Genomic DNA, 15,713 nt, shown 5'->3' with positions numbered 1-15,713 from the left:
GAATTCAGGATTAATATTTTTCCATCCCTTATTTCTTCTCTTCTTTACATATGGAGCATAAGTGATGGCTCTATTGCGTCAGGATACAGAAGGAAGTGTCTGGTAAACTGCTTCTTGCACTGGAAGAAAGTGAAGGCTCAAGAAACACAGCTAATGAAACCTTTTACCTTGAGTTGAGCAAACCAAAGTAAACACATCCGCTTCTATATTTCTCCATTACAAAGGATAAGAATTAGGTAGATGAACTGAATCTGAAAGGGAGAAACAAGAGGTCTGTGGGCTCTTAAATCCATTTCCCCCTTTATTGTCCTCTAAGTTTGACATTTAACATATGTTTCTCATTTTGCATGGAAATGCCTGTTGTCATTGCCCTTCAATCCTAGCTGCAAGTGTATGTGATCCTATCGATGGGAAAGGGGGAACCCCGCAGCAAATCGGAGGAATGGGGAATAGGGTTAGATGCATTGGTGATTGGATTAGCTGTACGAGGTGTAGTAAGAGAATTACCCTGGAGTTAGTGCCATTGATCCTGCTTTGCCTGAACATGTTTCTTTTAGCAGTTTTGCTTATTATGAAACCTTTAGACATTATCAGATGATTATGCTGGACAGATAGATGGTAATGTCTAAAACCAAGAAAGTAGGCTCATACTGATTTATGCTTTTGTCTTTACATATCCTTGAACATTCACTGTCTGCAGGGTTTCTAGTTTGCTTATGAGAACTCCTCCTTCTGTGCACAGGCTTGAATGGTGCATTTTGGTGGCTAGGCTGTTTTATGAAGCACACTTAAAACTGCAGCCCTCACTCTGCTCAAAAGAGTTAAGAACTAAATTCAGGCTCCAGGTGTCTTACGTGCCTTACTTTCAAAAAGGCATATTCTTCTTGAGGAAAAGGTGTAGAAAGATAAAATATTTATTATTCTGGCCATCAGTCATCCAATATGAATTTAAAAGAAGAAAGCCAGACTGAAGGGAAATTGAAGGTAAGCCTTTGGTAGAGTGAGTCTGCAACAATGAAAACAAAGAGAGCAGTGTGCTGGGGACACCTGGGCCATGTGCATAGCCCTGCAGGGGGACCCTGGACACATGATGAGTGTTACTAGCATGGGATGCTGACGTTTGAAGCCCTAATGTGTGAGAGGTGTAGCCCAGTAAATAGGAACTGCAGGATAGCCAACTTGGGACACAGTTGTCTTTGTCTCATATGGTTGGGATCTAAAGAGAAACATACTGTGTGGGATGTACACAGGGTTCTTGTGAATTAGTTTATGGGTAAGATGCAAGTGGCAGAAACCCCCTAAGTGGCTTATCAGATAAGGTGGAATTTGTTTGCCTTGGATTTGCCTCCGTCTCATCTCTCATGGTGGTGGAAGTTGTCCATTACCTGCAGGCATGCCCCTCACACCAAGCTTCATCCTCCTAATGATCTTATTAGGGCTTTTTCATTTTGAAGGTGAATTCCTCAGTAAAGAAGGTGCAGGAAGTATGGCGCTGAATAATTTTACTTTCTGTCTTACATCTGTTAATGACACGCACCCCATCATTTGCCTCCTGTTTTACATCTGTTAATGACACGCACCCCATCATTTCCCTCCATTCAAGCTTTGTTCTTTGTTCAAATCACCCAGCTCTGGTTCTTCCTGTGGGGTACGCTCTGTAATGTCATCACTTCATATGTTTAAACGCACTCTCTTGACACAGCCCTGTTTACAGATTTAACACCTATGTTTTAACTGCAGCCTACCTATTGGAGTTATTTTATCAGAGGTGAGGCTATAGTAGGGATAAAGTGGGGGGCTAACAGGGCTGAGTGTACTATACATTATATGACCATCCATCTGACCTAAGTGAAGGAACGTGAACAGGAAGACAGCAGAGAGCACTGAGGGATTCCTGGTCCAGGCTGCTGGCAGTATCCCATCTCATCTTTGTCCTTATTAGGTTTGGAGTCCAGGATCTGCAGCTTCTCTAGCTGGCCCTGCAGAGAGGATTATCGTCCATGGTCATGGGGCAGGGCAGTTGCTTGAGCATGTAGGGATGTAATGTGGCAGCTACTTGCAACTCCCAACAATTGCTCTCTCCCTACTACACTCTGTAGGGAGTCACCTGTACCTAGTAGCTCTGGATGCCCAGCCTTCCTAGAGTACAGGTGCCTGTGGCCTTCAAGCACCCCCTGCTCCGAACCCCCAGTCACCTCTGCAGCCTCAAAATTGTCCCTCTGGCTGGTCTGCTGAATCCACTACAGTGTGTCTATATTGTTCCCAACTTCTGAAGTTTGCATAAAAGTTCTCGTCTGTTGGTGTCCTCTGCTGTGTTCTCGTTGCTCTTGTGAATTTTTACTTCTTAATGTTCTTTATTGCACTTGCCTGAGATTTTGAGCAGAGATGAATGTTCACATTCAATCTGCCAGGTTTAATGAGAAACAAGATTATTTATTACAGGAAATAAATATTAGCTTTGTGTTTGCTGTTTCTCAGATTGTTTGCATTGAATAATATGTAAAAATAGATTTCCAATTCTCAAGAAGTTTGCAGTTCAGTTAAAGACACAAGATAGGAAATAATCAAGAATGATGGAGGCAGCATGTGACTGTGTGTGGAGTGGGAGACGTGGACTCAACAGTCAGCATGCGCCAGTACCCGGCAGTACCCAGCAGCACCCAGGAGTACCCAGCAGTACTGAGTGAAAGAAGCAGGGACACTGCTGTGCTACTTATGTACTTGCTCATATTTTCTTGTTAGTTTGTAATCAGAGCGAATCCCCTCCCCATCCTGTGACTGTCTCCTTTACCAAACTCACATGGGGAGTGATACTGGATTTGGTAAATGTGATTTAGTTCTTGTCCATGTTTGGTTATCAAGGATATAGCTATATCTCACAGTTCTGGCTAGTGAGCCTTGATCGAATGCCTTGTAGAAATTTGGAAACTTCCAGGAATATTTTCCTACTTAAAAAAAAAGATATACATATAAGGAAACATTTGCATTTCTTCCAGTGGCCTAGCTGTGTTCCTGTTGTATCTGGAAATATAGCCAACCAAGCTGGATTAGGGCACAATCGAGGGTGTTATTGGAAGTAGTAAAGCAGAAAGCAGCACCCAGGCATGTGACCACCTTTTAATGTCTGTATTGAACCACTGTCACACCCCTGGGATGACTGCTACACTCTTGGCTGCTTTCTGTGTTTGTTGTTGGAGCCATTTTAAAGTTCGTGTTTCTGTATGTTGCAACCCAAAGCATAATGTGGTGGTTTTGCCTTAATTTACCTGCCTGTTCTGCTGTGCAGATAGACAGAGACCATCTCCTATAAAAGCCGGCAGTGTCGAGATGCTTGCCAGTGGCCCAAACTGAACTACAAATTTAAAAGGTGCTTCTTCTAGTGTTTTTCACGTATATTAACTCACCCCACTTTCTACCACGCCCCACCGAATAGTTGGGAAAATAACTTTTCATAGTATATCCTAATTTCACATAAACTCGAATAGTAGGCAATAGCAATGTGAATTCTTTTATCCTTTTTATTTTTGAAATTCACTGTATTAAGGGATAATGCCATTGAGGCAGTACTCACTTCTACAGCCCTTTGACACGTGAGTAAATAATGACAGCAGAAGCAAAGGCCGCTGCTTTTCTTTGCTGAGAATTGTTACAGGTTTCCCTATGTTATAACATTTCGTTTTTCAGTAGATTTATAGGTCAAATATTATTGATGCTTTGTCTTCTATTTTTTATGTTTATTTATTATTAATGTGATGTACGGGGACACACATGCCACACTGTAGATGTGGAGATGAGAGAACCACCTCTGGAGTCCTTTCTCTTCCTTCCTGGGGATTAAGCTCAGTTCTATTACCTGCAGAACCATTTTACCAGCCTAAGTTTTGCTTTTTGAGACAAGGTTTCACTATGTAAGCCCCAGCTGACCTTGACCCCTGGACCTCCCTTTTCTAGCTCCCCAGTGCTGTGACTCCAGGCCTGCGTTGTCACGCTGCACTGTGTGTTACGTTGCAGGTGGAGAGACATTGAGAGCAGATCAGCTGCATATGTGGAGGTTGCTATGTTAGTACATATGTCTAATGTATACGTTCTTGAGAGTGCACTTCTAGGAAGGACAGAGCCTCACAAGTACATCATCGTAATTGTCACCAAGTGCGGCACTGACCTCTCATCTGTGCTAACTCATCCTTCTTTTATGTCACCTGTGAATTTGATAGTTATATGTTCTTTATTTTGAAGTTATCAGTGAGAGTGCTAGACAGAAAAGGGACAAAGTCTCTGGTTCCCCAAGGTCTGGTCTCTCACACCATCTCTCAACTAATTTTGTAAACACTTCCCTGAAGATTTACATTAATATTTATAGCCCAGGTCATATATGTGTGTATATATATATATATATATATATATATATATATATTCTTTGTGAAATTAGGTCAACATTTGCAAATATTAGGAATTTCTCCAGTTCTTCATAAATACACATAAGTATTTGCAAGGTTTCCTGGTTTACTCAGATGTCATTTTCTTGTGCCTGTTGATTTGAGCTCATTTGAAGTGAGTAGGTTTACTCTTTCTTGGCTTTCTCCCCTCCCTCCCTCCCTCCCTCCCTCCCTCCCTCCCTCCTCTCCTTCTTCCCTCCCTCCTCTCCTTCCTCCCCTCCTTCCTTCCCTCCTTCCTTTTTCTTTTAGGGGAGAAGGGGTTGAATTTGCTAACGATAGAACACAGAACCTCTTGGATGCCAGGCAAGCACTGCAGCTGTGAGCTGTATCCCTAAGCCTGTTGTTGTTGAGATAGGATCTCCCTAAGGTGCCTAAACGGGTCCTGAACTTTTGGATGTCAGGTCATCCTCCTGTCTCAGCTCGCTGGTTAGCTGAGATTGCAGGCATGTTCCTTCATATCTAGTTTTATTTTCTCCTAATGATTTATTAGCACTTTTCTGTTTTGAAGTTGAATTCCTCTGTAAAGAAGGTAGAGGAAGGTAGAAAGGGGCACCGAAAAGTTTGGCTTTCTGTCTTATGTCTGTAATGGCATGCACCTTACCATCCGCTACCACTCAAGCTTTGTTTTTTGTTCAAACCCCAACTCTGGTACTTCCTGTGGTGTATACACTGACTAATGCCATCACCGTAGACATAAGCACACAATCTTGGCACAGCACTCTGCAGTAGACCTTGGCATTTATATATTTAATGCCCATTTTTGACTATTTGGAGCAAAGCTGCAAATATCTGTGTTTCCAGACAATTATGATGGTGAACTAATAATTGCATAAAACCATCATAAGGAGTAAGATATTGGATGATGGGACTGGAGAGTTAGCTAAGTAAATAAAGTGCTTGCCAAACAAGTGCGAGGACTGGAGTCTGCGTCTCCAGAGCCCATATAAAAGCTAAGCAGGTATGGTGGTCTGCTTGAAATCTCAAAACATGGAGAGGCAGAGACAGGATCTCCAGCGAGTTTTAGTTGGAGTTCCTATTGCTGTGATTAATAACCATGACCAACAGCAAGTGGGAGGGAAGCGTTTATTCTGTCTTACACTTCTAGATCACAGTCCCATCACTGAAGAAGTTAGGACATGAACTCAAGCAAGGCAGGAAGCTTGAGTCAGGAGCTGATGCAGAGGCTGTGGAGAAGTGCTGCTTACTGGCTGACTCTACCTGCTTCCTTTAAATACTCAGGATCGCCAGCCCAGTGGTAGCAATGAATGGGCCCTCGCATATCAGTCACTAACTATGGAAATGCTCTATAGGTTTTCCTACAGTTGGATCTTATGATCATATGGAATCATTGTTTTCAGTTGAAATCCCCTCCTCTCAGATGACTTCAGCTGTGTCAAGTTACATAAACTAGTCCCACATGGGGCAAGCTGGCGAGCTAGACTGGCGAGGTCAATAAGCTCCCCGTTCAGCTCACGACCCTGATGAAGTGAGTCAAGTGGAGAATAACTGAGGTGGCCATATAGACCAGCACAGTAACAGAGGTTAATCTCTGTCTCTACACACTCATGCATGTACATTCACACCTCCTGACATGAGCCCTCACACGAGGCACATGTGCCCTGCACGCATGCACACACACACACTCAGACACACATGAAAAATCCCTATGCACAAGGGAGATACTCAGAAGTAGACTATGTAATTAGTTAATTAGCCTACCCAGGCCTTTAGCATAGGGACTGCCCATCCATATTTCAAGTGTATTAGCTTTACCACATCCTTGTTGTCCTTCACGTTTGTTGGTGCTTCTGTATTTTTAGTATTTGGTAGTCAAGGTGAGGCAGTTACTATCATGGCACCTGTGAAGACAGCTTCTTTCTCTCTTTGTTATCTTTTTCCATTGGTCTCGCCCCTCCCTCCCTCCCTCCCTCCCTCCGTCTTCCTTTCTTCCCTCTCTCCTTCCCTTCCTTCATCTTTGTTATACCCTACCATGCTGACTAAAGTTTCCAGTGTGACACTAGCTGGGACCAGTAAGACCAGATCTTTACCTTCTTTTTAGTCTCAGAGAGGGTCCTTTGCCACAAAGTATTATGTGATCTGTGTGGATTGCATTTTAGCAGCTGCCTCAAGGTTTAGAATATACATACTTGTCGTGTGTGTATGTGTGTGTTTGTGCGCGCGCGCGCGTGTGTGTGCAAGCGCATGTACCATGTTGGCATATAGAGGTCAGAGGACAACTTCCAGGAGGTGGGAGTGAGTCCTGGAGATGGAACTCCAGTAGTTAGGCCTGGTGCTCACCTGCTGCACCATCCTGCCAGCCTGAGTGTTTAGAGATAAAAAGTTGGTGTTTGCCGGGCGTGGTGGCGCACGCCTTTAATCCCAGCACTCGGGAGGCAGAGGCAGGCGGATTTCTGAGTTCGAGGCCAGCCTGGTCTACAAAGTGAGTGCCAGGACAGCCAGGGCTATACAGAGAAACCCTGTCTCGAAAAACCTAAAAAAAAAAAAAAAAAAAAAAGTTGGTGTTTATCTGAGTAGTTACCATTTTCCATCCTCTTCATTCCTCCGTGGAGAATCAGAGTTCTGCCAGGTACGGTCAGCATCTCATAGTGCTTCTGCAGTAGTGACAGATGCTGGCCGCTGCTGTGGATGTGAGCGCACACTCCTCCTTCACTTCCCCGAGTGGGAGCTCTGGGTGAGCTGTGTCTCTTCTCTGTGACCTGCATGTTCCATTGGTCTCTGGCTCCTGTTGTTTACTGGAGACTTCTGTCACTCCAGCATCCTTTTTCTTTCTGCCTGCTTTTGGGGTTTATTGATTTTTGTTTTAAAGTCTGACCTTAGTTCTTAGCATTCACTAAGGAATGCTGTCTGTCTTCCACCTTCTTTTCAACCCTCATTCTCTGTATTGTCCACCCTAGAGAATTGGTAGGTAGAAAAAAACACTATTTTGGCCAAAAAAAGTAATTTGGTCTGATATTTTATAGCATCTATTATTATTTCCAAATATTTAAAATGTAATATTGAATGCCTTCAGAAAGTTAACAGTCATTACAAAAGTCACTGTTTTTCCTCCCTGGTGTGTCAGAGTGGATGAGTGAAGGTTTTTGTGGGAACTGGACACGGTTGGTCTTGTGGTATAAAAGTCAGTGCTTCCCATGCCTTTCATTCCTTCTCTTTCTCTCTTTTGAAACAGTATCAACGGTGCAGAATTTGGGACAAGTTGCATGAAGAGCACATCAATGCAGGGCGCACGGTTCAGGTAAGGCTGGTGTGTATGGTGAGTCAGTAGGAAAGAGACAAAAATAATTCAGGTGGGTAAGCCTGTGTCTTAAGTGTTCATTCTAAAATGTGTGAGATGAGACCCGAACATAAACAAAGTCCACTCCTGTCATGTGCCTTTTGCAGCTGCCTGAGGCAGTGGCAGGAATTCAGTGCAGCCATGTTTGGGCTCCATCCCATGCGGTCAGCCTGTGGCATCCCGCTCACTGGATGCTCCTGGGCTTTTGGTCGTGAGGTGGGGCTCAGCTGACTCCTTCCCAGATGATCGTCTGTTGGGTTTGTGTTACTGTTTACCAGGGACTGCTGAGTCACTTTTCATGCTATAGAACTTTTCTTCTGGAATAATAAATTAACTTACATTTTCACAGTCAATGCATTTTCTTGTATTAATTAATTTGTTGGCTGACAAATAATGCTACTTGTAGTTTTAACATTTTTTAAAATTGCTTTGAAGGGTAAAAATTCTTCACATATATTGTGTGTGTTCTTCATGTATGTTATACTGATATATTTGTAAGACACTAACATCTATAATTTGAGAAAGACAGAATTCTATCTATGAAATGTATTACCTATATTCTTTGATAGTTATTTTTAAAAACTCTAATTATTTTAAACTAGCATTTTAAGATAGTATTTTCAGGACCAGTGAGCTAGTTTACCAGTAAAGGCACTTGCCACCAAGCCTGAGAGCCAGGCTCCAGCCCAGGACCAGCATGGAAGAAGCTAGTCATCCTTTGACCCCACACTAAGTAAGTAAATACATACGAGTCCTGAAAAAAAAAAAAATATATATATATATACACTCACTGTTTTTAAAGTACAACACAGCCGGGCGTGGCACACGCCTTTAATCCCAGCACTTGGGAGGCAGAGGCAGGTGGATTTCTGAGTTTGAGGCCAGCCTGGTCTACAGAGTGAGTTCCAGGACAGCCAGGGCTACGTAGAGAAACCCTGTCTCGAAAAACCAAAACCAAAACCAAAAAAAAAACCAAAAGAAATTCTGTCTCAAAAATATATATAAATAAATAAAGTACAACACAGTTAGAGACAGAACCTCATGATTATCTGTCTTTAAGACCTATTAGGAAGACTCCATTGTGAGGCTTCTGGCCCACTTCCCCTGTTACCTAATGATTACTCAACAGCCCCTGTATCCCTGTAGCTGGTGGTTTAGGTGCTCTCATTTTACTCCTGCCATGAAATGGAGCTATAGCTTTTCATCTTGTTCCCTTCTCTTTTTATAATTGCATATATACAGTTCTTGGTTTAGTTATACTAAGTACGTCAGTATTTTGATTATAAGGACATTATTTTCTGTAAGTCAAATAGTGAAATTCAGCCTTTGATTTTTTTTTTAAAGCTAATAACAACCTTATTTTTAATTACCTGGCTTTCTGACTGTGTATTTTTGAGTTTTTAAAAAAATGTTCTATGTGTCTTACACATTGCTGTTAATAATATTGTTTTGTGTGTGTGGATATATCTGGCCCATTTGTTATTTAAGATGTTCCATCCCTAAGCCCCTCAATGGCACAAGCCCAGTAGGACTCTGCTGCTGCATAGCTGCTGTGCCGGGGTTTCCCTGGCATGTATGGCCCAGAGGATAAAGAGGATAAAGAGACTGAACTTGAGTTCAGTCCTCAGAACCCATGTAGACATCTGGACACCATAGTACATGTCTTGATTTCAACAGCAAGATGGGAAGTAGAGATAGGCAAGTCCTCCAGGAGATTTTGGGCTATCTAGTCTGAGCACTTGGTGTAGCAGTGAACAAGAGTCCTTGCAAAATCAAGTGAAAGGTAGAACTAACACCTTGTTAGCGGTTGTTCTTCACCTCACACACACAAGCACATATGCACGCACATCAGACAAGCACATATGGACAAATGTAAATAAATAATAAACAAGTATATATATATATATACACACGTACACACATATACATATATACACATATGTTTAAATATATGAACATATATATATTAGCTGCCATATAGTGAAAATTGGGATTGGATGAAATGGATGCAAGACATCCCTAGAAAAGGTTCCAGAAGTTCAAGGAGTAGATTATCCACAGCTTCAAGATAAGAAGATGGAGAAAAGCAGATCATTTGAAATTTAGATGGAAATCTGAGTTATCGCTATGTATTTTACTAGGCAGTAACTCGATTAGGCCTAAGGTAGAGGGCGGCATCTCGGCTCTTGGCGTTATCTCACATTGCCTGATGTCAACAAGCGTGTGTTCATGTTAATGAGATTATTATGACTCGGGTTTCTTACCATCTTGACTGTTTAATGTTTCACTAAAAATCACATGATTTGATTGAGCTATTGACTATGTCAGAGAATTTGGTGTACTAATTTTTAAAATCATGTTGACATTACTGTCCTCCATCTGGCATAAAAGATTTATGTGTGCCATTAAAGTAATGAGAAAAACTGTTGTTAGATACAGGTGTTTGCTTATTTTATTCATTTCTTCTCAGGACTTAGCATGGTTAGTTTGTGATAAGACAATTTTTGGAGAAACAAGTTCTTGAAGAAGTTATAAGTTTTCCAGATTTATCAGAATAGATTTCTATAAGACCTGCTTTTCACTTTGATGTTGTCTTTGGAGACATAGACCTTCTTAAGTTACATGCAGTTGATTTTCCAAACTTTCATTTCTGTATGCTTTTGGCATCTTGTACCAGGAATTTTCTCCATACAATCAAGATGATAAACAAGATTTCTTTTTAAACTATGCCATTAATTTTGTTTTCGAGGTAGAATGCTATGTAGCTCAGGTTGGGCTTAAACAAATTAGAGTTGAAAATGTGTCCCCAAACTCTTTACCATCCTTGTCTCTGTCACTTGAGCTAGGTAGTATTATAGGTGAACACTGTTATACAGGGTACTAATGAGTCTGTTCTTAGGTACGTTATAGCATGTATGTGTGTGTGAATATAGATATATAGTTAATTTTCATAAATAGATTTTATAGCCAATTACTTTAAACTCTTGTCTCTAATTTTTGCAATTCCTTTGGATTTTCTCTTCATAGTTCTTATGATATCACTCACCACATTTTAAGATTCCTATTTTTTATTTTGATTACTTGAATTTAAGAAAAAAATTGCTCACTGACCACTTAAAGAAAGAGTTGCTTAAAAATAAGCTTGATTAGCTGGGTGTTGGTGGCTCACACTGTTAATCTCAGTTCTCCAGAGGCAGAGATAGGGGGAATCTGTAAGTTTGAGGCCAGCCTGGTCTACATGGTGAGTTCCATGACAGCCAGGGATACACAGAGAAACCCTGTCTCAAAAAAAAACCAAAAAAACAAAAAAAAAACCAAACAAAAAACCAAAAATACAAAGCCAAACAAACCAAGAACAACAAAGGTGGTTCACCTATATCTATTTTTAAAAGGCCACACAGGGCCAGAGAGATGGCTCAGCAGGTAAAAGCCCTTGCCACCTGACAACCTGAGTGGTTCTTGTAAACTGTGTGGCTGAGGGAAAGAGCCAGGCTCTTGGGAATGGTGGGTCTCTGACTGCATATGTGATGTTCCACGGCATGTTTGTGCACGTGTGTATAGACATGTGCATGCGGGGGTGCACACACACAATAAAAGTGTAAGACTAATTTAAGCACTATGAAAACAAAATAGCTTCCTCTGTAAAAGAATTTTTCATTGAAAATTTTTCATACACTATATTTTGACCATATTGTTTTCCTTTCCTCAACTCTTCCTAGACCCTTCCCACCTCTTTACCCACTACACTTCAGGTTTTCTCTCAAAACATAATCATCAAAACAAACAACAAATCCAATAAGATAAAAACCAATAAAACAGGGGGCTGGAGAGGTGGCTTAGTGGTTAAGAGCACTGACTGCTCTTCCAGAGGTCCTGAGTTCAATACATGGTGGCTCACAACCATCTGTAATGGGATCCGATGCCCTCTTCTAGTGTGTCAGAAGACAGCAACAGTGGACTCTCATACATAAAATAAATAAATCTTTAAAATACAACCAGTAAAATGAAACAGAGCAATAGGCACACCCAAATCCATGGAGTCTCTTTCATGGTAGCCAGCTAGTCCTGGGTGTGGGGCCTGGGGCGGACAGACCCAATGACACTCCCTCAGAGAGGACCGATCTCCCTTTCCCAGCAGGCATCAACTGCACAGAGCTTCCTGGTTAGGGTGGGACCCTAAATCCATTCCCCTCCTCTGCTTTGCTATTTTTCTAAGCAGGTCATTCAAATTATACATTTTTAATAGCTTGAATCATATGTGACACTGTTTTCTTTAAAGAAGTTACATAAAATTTATTTCAAGTTTTCTCAATTATCAAATTCCGTAACAGTCTCTAACCCTGAGGGTTGTCGTAAGATGGTCAGTCGTGTGTGCTGTTGTTCTGCACGGCCCTGCAGTAACATCAGATATTCAGTAAGTTAGTTTGCTTATAAATGGGTTATCATCTCATTACTCTCCCCAGTGTTCTGACCTGTCATATGAAAGTGTAAGGTGAGTATTTGGATGTGGATGTGTGCAGGTCAAAGGTCAATGCCAGGTGTCTTTTCTAGTTACCTTAGGTTTTGAGATTGTGTCTCTCACTGAATCTGGAGCCTGTCCATTTAGCTAGACTGGCTAGGCAGCAAGCTTTGGGATCTTTCAGCCTTGTCTCCCCAGTGCTGGATCGTGCCACCGAGCCTGGCTTTTTTTAATGTGGCCGCAGGGATCTGAGCCCATCTCCTCATGCTTGCATCACAAGCACATTGCAACTGAACCATCTCCCCAGCCCTACTATAAATATTCTGAAAATCATGTCTCCTTTTTCTCCTTCTTCTAAATCTTGACATACAGTGAGAAAACTAAGTGGTAATGAGCTCGGTGTTTGAAGCAGTGAGTGATGGTGTAGGAGTTCAGTTCCCAGTGCTCTGGTGGCTTAGTTAGACTCTCTTCACGGGGTCGCCTAAGACCATCTGTGTGTCAGGTATTTACATTAAGATTTATAACTAACAAAACTACAGTTAAGAAGTAGCATCAAAAAAAAGTTTATGATGGGGGTCACTACAACATGAGGAACTGTGTCAAAGGGTCACAGCATTAAGAAGGTTGGGAATCACTGCCATAGTGAGAACCAATTCCCATGTTGATTTGCATTTTCTTTATAGTCTCTTAGTGCTAACTCAAGTGAGTAGGCATTGAATAGGCCCTTAACACATAATAGTAGATGCTTATTAAATACTTGAATAAATGAATTAGGCATTTTTTTCTCCTTTGATATTCAGTTTCCTTGCTTGTCCTCCAACCGCCTCCCCCATGCTGAAAATTGAACCTAGAGCCCCATGCAAGCTAAGCAAGGGCTCTTCTACTGCTGTGTGCCCTCAGTTGTGATTTTTTTTCAGTCTTCTTAATAGCATGTTATCAATTTTAAAATATTATGTTTAGTACTGGTTGATACTAAAACAAGTGTAAAGTCGTACTACTATCAGTGCGTTAGAGTGGAAGGTAAACATGGACTATATCTTAGATAAAAATAAAGAGTAGTACAGATTTATTTTAATTAAATAGTTATGACTCTGGAGCTCTTAACAGTAAATCATGCTATGTGTAGACTATGTTTGCTGTAGTATTTAAATGTTTACCAGTGGACTTGTGCTTGTGTTTGTAAAGAAATCTGATTAATTATTATGATACCAAATGTTTTCTGCTGTACACAATTTGCTCTAAAAATTGCATGTTATAAAAACACATTAGAAATCCTAAATCAATATTTAATGAAGGCAAATATATGCATAGCCACTCATCTTTTAATCATCAAATACATAATTAGCCATTTTTTCAGACTTCCCAATTAACTTAGAGTAATTGCTTTTTACAGTTATCATCCATACAGAGAGGTATATATTTGACTATATCTTAAGCTTTAGACAGGAATTTGGAGACATATCTGAACAAAATGAAGAAAGAGATAAATAGTTGTTATGTCTAGTTAATAATCTGAACAGGTGGGTGTGTTTTTATCTGAAAGTTTGAACATGGTCTACAGTTTATATCTGTAGACTGCGAAGTTTGTTAAATGCTGATGTGACGAGCTTACCCTTTTAAAGCGTGCTTCCCTTATTATGGCCCCCATTGCTCGAATGTGTCACTATTTCTGAAGATTTTTTTATTTTTATGAGACGAGGTCTCCTGCATAGGCTGGCCTAGAGCTTTCTATGTGGCTGAAAATGGCTGTGAATTCCTGATCCTCCTGCCTCTACCTCTGAGTGCTGGGATTACAGGAACACTCCACCACTCTGGTTTATGGCATGCTGGTATTGAACCAGCTATTTAGGGTTTGGCGTTTCTATCCTCTGCTCTGACTGTTAGAAGAACAGAAATACTCAACCATCTACCATTTTTCACTGTTACAGTAGACACTATAAGGAAAATAAAATAAAATAAAATAAAATCCTCTTCTTGTACATCTTGTCTTTGGGAGAGTGGCAGCTGGAAACAATAGAGAGATTTTACTTTTATTTAAAATTTAAAATTTTATTCTTTTCATGGTTCAAGAGACTGAACCCAGGGCATTGCATATGCCAGTCAAGTACTCTACTACAAAGCTATATCTCCAGCCCAAAATGTATATTTTTAATGATTTGCAATTGCCCATATGTGTGGGATGTAATTTTTTCAATTAATTTATTTTTATACATATGGGTGTTTTGTCTGTATGTATGTCTGCACACCGTATGCATACTGTCCTCTTAGATGACAGAAGTTGGACCCCCTGCAGCTGGAGTTAAAGAGCTGTGAGCCGCCCTGTGGGTGCTGAGAACTGAGAACTGCAAGAGTATAAAGTGCTCTTATTCTCTGAGCCATTTCTTCAGCCCTAGGTGTGATGGTTTTTAATGTAGCTGTACTGAGGCTGTGCCGCAGCCAGGCACTTCTGTCACATCAGCCCTTTGTCAGGTTGTTGTGCTGAGAACATTCACAGTCCTCTAGCTGTTTGCACACATACTCCGAAGTACGGTTAGGGGTGGTTCTCCTGATGTACAGTAGCAGCAGAACCCACTCCTGCAGAACTGTGGTTTTGTGCATGTTGAACAACCTCACAACCTTTCTGTCTTCACCTCTCCAGATCCTGGTAACAATGATTGTATGCTGAGCATCTCTGAGAGCAGCCATTTTAGAATCTGATATAAATGAGATCACCTGGCATTGTTCCTTCTGTGCCTGGCATAGTATCCTCCAGGTTCATCCACATTATTGCAAAGGAAAGATTTTTGTTATTTTTTTCTTGGATGAATAGTTTTCAATTGTATGTATGTGTATCTACCACCAGGTTTTCACTACCTGCTTACCACTAGTGAACACTTAAGTAGTTTTGTTGTTGTTGTTGTTTTTCTCCCCCTTCGCTCTGGGCCCCACTTGCTCCAGGCATGTGGTTACTGGAATTTGAACTCATGACCTCTGGAAGAGCAGTCAGTGCTCTTAAACCACAGAGCCATCTCACCAGGCCTTAAGTCAGCTTTGTATTTTGGCTTTTCAAGCAGTGCTGTGATACTCATGGAAATAAAGATAAAAGCTGCTTTGATAATGACTTTATTTCCTTTGGATGCATGCTTCAAAGTGGGACTGCTGGATCATAGGGCGATCATTTTTGTCTGTGGGAACCTCCATACCATTTTTCATAATGGCTACATTAATTTAGATTCCCACACAAAGAGTGTCTAAGAGTTCTCCTTTCTCTGCATCCTTGTTAGCATTTGTTATTTTTTAAGGTAGATTTTCTTAAGTAAATAAATATCTAGTATAGTTGACGGTTACACTTGCCATGAGGGAAAGTCAAGCCACTTACAGGGATCAAAAATCCTAGCGATGACCTTTTACATCAGCAGTGCTTGTGGATAGCAGTGTAGGAAAGCCATGAAGCAACTGCAGGCATAAACAAGTAATAGAATTCTCCAGGCATGGGGAAAATGTGATGTGAAGACTGTGGTGGGAGGATGTTTGGCATGTCCAC

At 41.1% G+C, this 15,713-nt stretch overlaps 1 protein-coding gene across 2 annotated transcripts in view; it reads left to right on the top strand.

The window, feature by feature from the left end:
- Positions 1-15,713, top strand: part of Stx17 (syntaxin 17) — a 50,779-nt gene that overhangs the window by 7,848 nt on the left and 27,218 nt on the right. For both annotated transcript variants that reach the window (XM_021160570.2, XM_021160571.3), the window contains exon 3: positions 7,627-7,692. In XM_021160570.2, coding sequence (XP_021016229.1) covers positions 7,627-7,692 — 66 coding nt within the window. The remainder of the gene's footprint in view (positions 1-7,626; positions 7,693-15,713) is intronic.

This window comes from Mus caroli, unplaced genomic scaffold (assembly GCF_978045245.1).
Source record: "Mus caroli unplaced genomic scaffold, Mus_caroli_1 scaffold_6, whole genome shotgun sequence".
NCBI lineage: Eukaryota > Metazoa > Chordata > Mammalia > Rodentia > Muridae > Mus > Mus caroli.
The sequence above is the reverse complement of the archived record's forward strand: the minus strand, read 5'-3'. Positions and strand labels throughout refer to the sequence as shown.